At 41.0% G+C, this 5,962-nt stretch overlaps 1 protein-coding gene across 1 annotated transcript in view; it reads left to right on the top strand.

Annotated features, from left to right (window-relative positions):
* The window catches only part of ALDH9A1 (aldehyde dehydrogenase 9 family, member A1), a 34,860-nt gene extending 29,244 nt beyond the window's left edge, over window positions 1–5,616 (top strand). The window contains exons 10-11 of the mRNA XM_006875985.1: window positions 3,698–3,810; window positions 5,522–5,616. Coding sequence (XP_006876047.1) covers window positions 3,698–3,810; window positions 5,522–5,616 — 208 coding nt within the window. The remainder of the gene's footprint in view (window positions 1–3,697; window positions 3,811–5,521) is intronic.
* The last annotated feature ends 346 nt before the right edge of the window (window positions 5,617–5,962 follow it).

Raw genomic sequence — 5,962 nt, 5'->3', positions numbered from 1 at the left:
CTAGCTCATTTGCCTCAGTCACTTTATCTTGTTTCTGGACATGTGCTGATATGGTCATCTGTTTCTGTTTTTTGGGCATATTCAGGAGTTATCTGTGGCCTTAATACTTAGATGGGTGTGTATTTTGGTATTTTTTATGCTTTCTGATTGCCTCCAGGTAGATGTGATCAGGAGATGGGGTCCCTGTTCATTCTTCTTCCTGAGAAATTTCAAGATGCCACTGTTGGTTGTTGTGATGTAACTCAGGATTTAATTTTCAGCCTATTTCCTTTTTAGTCTGCCTGTCTTGCTCCACAACCCCCGTTTAGGCCTTTTTCCTAGTGATAAATAGTTCATGGCCAGCTGTGGCCGTTTTGCGCTGCTGTTTGCTTTTAAGTGGAAACTATCCCTTTAAATTTCGAGGAGATCTGTGTGTATGTGTAGTATGACCCTCCAAGGGTGGTGGTGGGGTGTCCACTCACTAAGGCGCCAGAATGGAGGTGTGCAGAAGACAAGAGACCAATGAACAGATACAAAAAAAATAGGCATGTCCACACCTTTGTTTCCATGGTTCTGTCAGGTGTACGTGGCTGTTCCTATCCTTCCCCTACTTGGTCTCGCCCAAGATGATGCCTCCATGAGCAACTGAGTGGCTTGCATTAGAAAGCTATGGATTTTTTGTTTTGTGCTAAAAATTCCACTGCCTGAAAGCCTTCCAACCTTCTAAATATTCCTTTATATGTGGTTCAGAGTTCTGGCACCATCATCTGAGCCTGCTTGGTCTGGTATTCTGTGTTGTTGCTGACAGAGCTTCTCACTGCACGTCCACCTAATCCGCCATCTTGTTTGTTTTCTCCCTGGCCTTGTTTTGGCCTCTTCGTCATCTCCTCCCATAGCTATAATCTCACTTTGTTTTCTGTGTATTCCATCTCCTGAGGTCCATGTGTACAGTTGCTGTTTTTGTTGTTGTAAAAAGGTATTTGCAGTGAATAAATCATTGGTCTTCCAAAAGTCTGTCTTGCAGTCTCACTCAGCATTGTTTCTGTCACCAAGACCATATTTTTCAGGTACTGAACTTTACTTCTTTGATTCTAACTTTCACTTTCCAATCACTGGTAATTAATTATCAATTCATCTTGAATGCATATTTGATTAATTTCAGACAGAAGAAGTTGATGGAATTCTTTAATTTCATTATCGTTGGCTTTAGTGGTTGGTGCATAAACTTAAATTAAAGTGATATTAGCTGGTCTTACTTGTAGGCATATGGATATTATCACAGACAGTGTTGTACTTCAAGATTGCCTTGAAATAGTCTTTTTGATGATGAATGGAATGCCACACCTCTTCAGTTTGTTATTCCCGGCATAGTAAACCATATGATTTCCTGATTCAGCATGGCCAATGCTTGTCCAATCAAGCTCAGTAATGTCTATGATATTGATCTTTATGTGTTCCATTTCATTTTTGATGGCTTTCAGTATTCCTAGATTCACACTTTGTACATTCCACATTTTGATTTTTAATGGATATTTGCAGCTTTTTCTTCTGATTTTGAGTTGTAGCCCATCAGCTAATAAAGGTCCTGAAAGCTTTGCTTCATCCACATCATTATTGTCAACCCTACTTTGGGGAGACAATGCTTCCTTTTTGAGTGCCTTCCAACCGAGGATCTCATCTTTTGGTTCTATATTGATAGTGTTCTGCTACTTTTCATGAAGTTTTCAGTGGCTAACCATTCAGAAGTAGTCATCCTCTTTCCTAGTCTGTCTTAGTCTGGAAGTTCAGCTGAAATCTATCCACCATGGGTGACCCTGCTGGTATTTAGAATACTGGTGGCATAGCTTCCAGCATCAGAACAACACACAATTCACCACAATATGACAAATGGACAAAAGAGTGGTTGAAAATATTTATTAGTGATCAGCATTTTCTGTTTGCTTCAGGTTAAGTCAAGGTGCCAAATAGTATATTGTAGTCCTGAATGATCAGAGGGCCTCGCTATATTGAGTTTAAATTGAGCTATGATCTTAGCTAATGGAAATTTTAAACTTTTCATTAATTCACTAAGCAAACATCTCACATTCTTATTTATGTAAAGCATTGGTTTAGGTGCCTACTGAAAATTGACATGTCAAGCAATAAGAGACCTATAAGGGGTCCTGGTGGCACTGTAGGATAAACACTGGACTGCTAACCTCAAAATTGGTGGTTCAAACCCACCAGCCACTCCTCAGAACCTATACAGTGTCTCTGAGTCAGATATGACTTGACTGTCCTTATCAACAACAACAAGAAGCATATAAAGACTAGGAAGTCTTCATAAACATAATTTTTAAATTGTTAGCTGCAGTTGAGTCCGTTCTGACTCATAAGCGACCTTATGCACAATAGAACAAAACACTGCCCAGTCATTCACTGTCCTCAGAATTGTTAGGTCCATTGCTGCTACCACAGTGTCAACCCATCTCACTGGGGGTCTTCCTCTTTTTCTTTGACTCTCCACTTTAACAAGCATGTTGTTCTTCTCCTGAGACTGTTCCTTCATGACAGTGTGTCCAAAATTAGAGAGACGAAGACAAAGTCTTGCCTTGCTCGCTTCTAAGTAGCACTCTGGTTGTACTTCTTCTAAGACAGATTTATTTCTTCTAACAGTCACAGTACTTTAAATATTCTTTGCTAACACCATAACCCAAATGCAGTGACTCTTGTATGGTCTTCCTTATTCATTGTCCAACTTTTGCATGCATATGAGGAAATTGAAAATACCATGGGTTAGATCTGGCGTACCTTCGTCCTCAAGCTGACAGCTCTGCTGTTTAACACTTTGAAGAGGTCTTTTGTAGCAGATTTGCCTACTGCAATACATTGTTTGGTTTCTTGACTGATGTTTCCATGAACATTGATTATACTTGTTATTAGATGCTGTCCAGTCAGTTCCAAGTCATAGCAACCCTACGTACAACAGAATGAAATACTGCCCAGGTCTGCACCATCCTCACAATTGTTGTTATGCTTGAGTTGCCTTTGTGCCAGTCCATCTTGTTGGGGGTTTTCCTCTTTTTCACTGGCCCTCCAGCTTACGTGCATGATATCCTTCTCCAGGGACTGGTCCCTCCTGATAACATGTGTGAAGTATGAGTGAGAAATTCTCACCATCCTGGCTTCTCAGGAGCATTCTGGCTGTACTTCTTCCAACAGATTGGTTTGTTCTTCCGGTAGTCCATGGTACTTTAAGTATTCTTCTCCAACACCATAACTCAAATGCATCTACAGTCTTCCTTGTTCATTGTCCAGCTTTCACATGCATTCAAGATACTGAAAATTCCATGACTTGGGTCAGGTGCAGTTCAGTCTTCAGACTGGTATCTTTGCTCTTAAACACTTTAAAGTGATCTTGTGCAATAGATTTACCTAAACGCGGTATGTCATTTGATTTCTTGATTTTTAAGCATTGATTATAGATTCAAGTAAAAGGAAATCCATCTTTTCCATTTATTATGATGGTCCAGTTGTGAGGATTCTTGTTTTATTTACATTGAGGTGCAATCTATTATGAAGACTGTAGTCTTTGATTTTCAAATGGATTGTGAAGGTACAAGAATTTGGCAGGATTTGGAGACCTTTAAAGCAGCCAGTTAAATTTTTTTTTTTTTTTTCTGTTTAAGTAGTAGCATAAGAAATGGAATAACCACCCTTTTTATTTTTTCCTTCATAGGGATATCCAGCGGGCCCATCGCGTGGTGGCAGAACTTCAGAGTGGAATGTGCTTCATCAACAACTATAATGTCAGCCCAGTGGAGCTGCCCTTTGGTGGATATAAGAAGTCAGGTGAGGAGCCAGTCAGTAGACCCCCAGGTCTTTAGGGATACTCGTCCTAATTCAGACATTCTCTGATGACTAATGTTCTCAAATCTGTGTGTGCATTGGGATGCCTGGGAAATATATAAATTCGTGGTTATAACCAGACCCATTGCATCATGGAAATAAAAGCCAAGAGTTCCTCCCCCACAAACACCCCCCACCAAATGTTCCCCAGAAGGCCTTGTGAACTGCTGGTATACATCTCAAGAAAAGCTTGCTGTGTGGTTGAATTACTTTTTGCTGTAACAGTCTGTGGTCCCTGTAAGCATAAAACAGCTACGCTAGAGGATTCATCATAGTCCAGTGTGAGTTTTTAGATTCAGTATAGGTAAAGTGTCTGTCTCTGCAGTGATATCTGATAGCATATTAATTTGTTTTCTCCTTTGCATTCAACTCATAAAAATTTCCCTAATCTAACATTTTTCAATCAGTTATAGTCATTATGGAAGGCAGGAAGGTTTTCTGTAAACCACTAACATTCATTTATTCAGTAATCTGTGAGATGCATGTTATTATAACACAGCAAATTTATAAGCCACTGGTAGCAGGAGAAGGCTTGGGGGCATCAGAAATACCCGTTTAGTACCCCAAGCTTCTTTCTTTAGTTTGTTGCCTGTTTTAGACTTTGATTCTCTATACCTTTCTTTACTTAGATTGCAAATTGATTTGTACTTTCGAGAGGCACCATTCTAAGAGTCTCAACTCTTAGTTTCTTTGGCAAATATTTATGCCCATCACGGTGTTGGCAAACATATAAACCTGATGAGACTGTGGGTGTTGATTTGACAGGATTAGTTTGGTATTATAGGCATTCTTTAATCATGTTCTAATAATCCTCCTCCCGGTAGGGTACTTAGAGGCACTGTATACATAGATACAAGTGCACAGTGGGGAGCCTGACCACCAGTTCATTCATGTATAACCCTCAGTGCAGGGAAAAGCTGGTTCGGAATAAGCAGTTTAGGCTTAAGAATTTTTGGGGACCTCCTAGGCCAGCTTCACCTTCCTGAAATCTGAATTCTGAAGCCGTGTGCACAGACATGCCTCCAGGGGAGGGGAGCGCAGCATAAAGATGACCCAATCTGCGGAGCAGCACCTGGTCTATATGGCCAAAGCAAGTCCTTGCAAGATCGATGTGCGTCTGTTGTTTTGACTGGTACCCCCTAGAGTACCATTACTTTCTGGGCACCTGTCTGTGGCAGGGAATATAAGAAATGGCAAGCATGAGGCTAACGCATCCACCAGTGACTAGATGGTATCTTGAACTCCGAATAATCAGAGGGACCCCAGAAGTCTACTCCCCTACAAGTGTGGGCAGGAATGTAAATAGTAGGTTAAAACTTGAAGTTAACTCCAGCTTTCAGAGGTGATGGGTTGGTTCTTGTATTGACTGCTCTAATGCTTGATTAAGTCCAGACAGTTTCAGGCTTCAAACCCAAATAGTAGGTATCTGAAGTTTAGATTCATCCTGATAAGTAATGAGATCTCTATAGTTTTTATTGTTAGTCCTATCCCCAGAGACCACAGAGTCGTTTTTCCCATGCCTCACTCCACAGTTAATATATGGAAGGAGAACATTATCCCCAGCCCTAATGAGCAGCACTTGTCCTTGAAAATCGCTGTGACTTTCCAGACTGTTGCCATGATAGCTCATACGGACCCCTTCTCTTCCCTTCAGGATTTGGCAGAGAAAATGGTCGTGTGACAATTGAATATTACTCACAGCTAAAGACAGTGTGTGTGGAGATGGGCGATGTGGAGTCGGTGTTCTGAAAGACCGCTTTGTAGCCGGCTCACATGGCCATGTGTGGGACAGGCAGCACAACTGGATACGGTTTCAAATCCAGAACTTGATCATGTAGGATAAGAGAATGGCTTCAGGGTTACTCCTTATCTCTCAATCATCTTCCTAATTGAAAATGTGCGTACGTGCCTTCTAGATACTAATCCAGAAAGCTGTGATTCTCCGGGATACAAATTTCTGTGAAGTCTTTGCAACAACACACTTGTAAAGAACAGAAAGGACTGGGATAGTCCCTCCCCCCACCTTCCCACAGTCTTACTTCTCTAGCTTGTTTTCAAGAAGTGATGTCTTGGTAAGCCTCATGGTAGAATCAGT

The sequence above is a fragment of the Chrysochloris asiatica genome, unplaced genomic scaffold, assembly GCF_000296735.1.
Source record: "Chrysochloris asiatica unplaced genomic scaffold, ChrAsi1.0 scaffold00349, whole genome shotgun sequence".
NCBI lineage: Eukaryota > Metazoa > Chordata > Mammalia > Afrosoricida > Chrysochloridae > Chrysochloris > Chrysochloris asiatica.
Note: the sequence above shows the minus strand (reverse complement) of the source record. Positions and strands in the feature narration are given on the sequence as shown.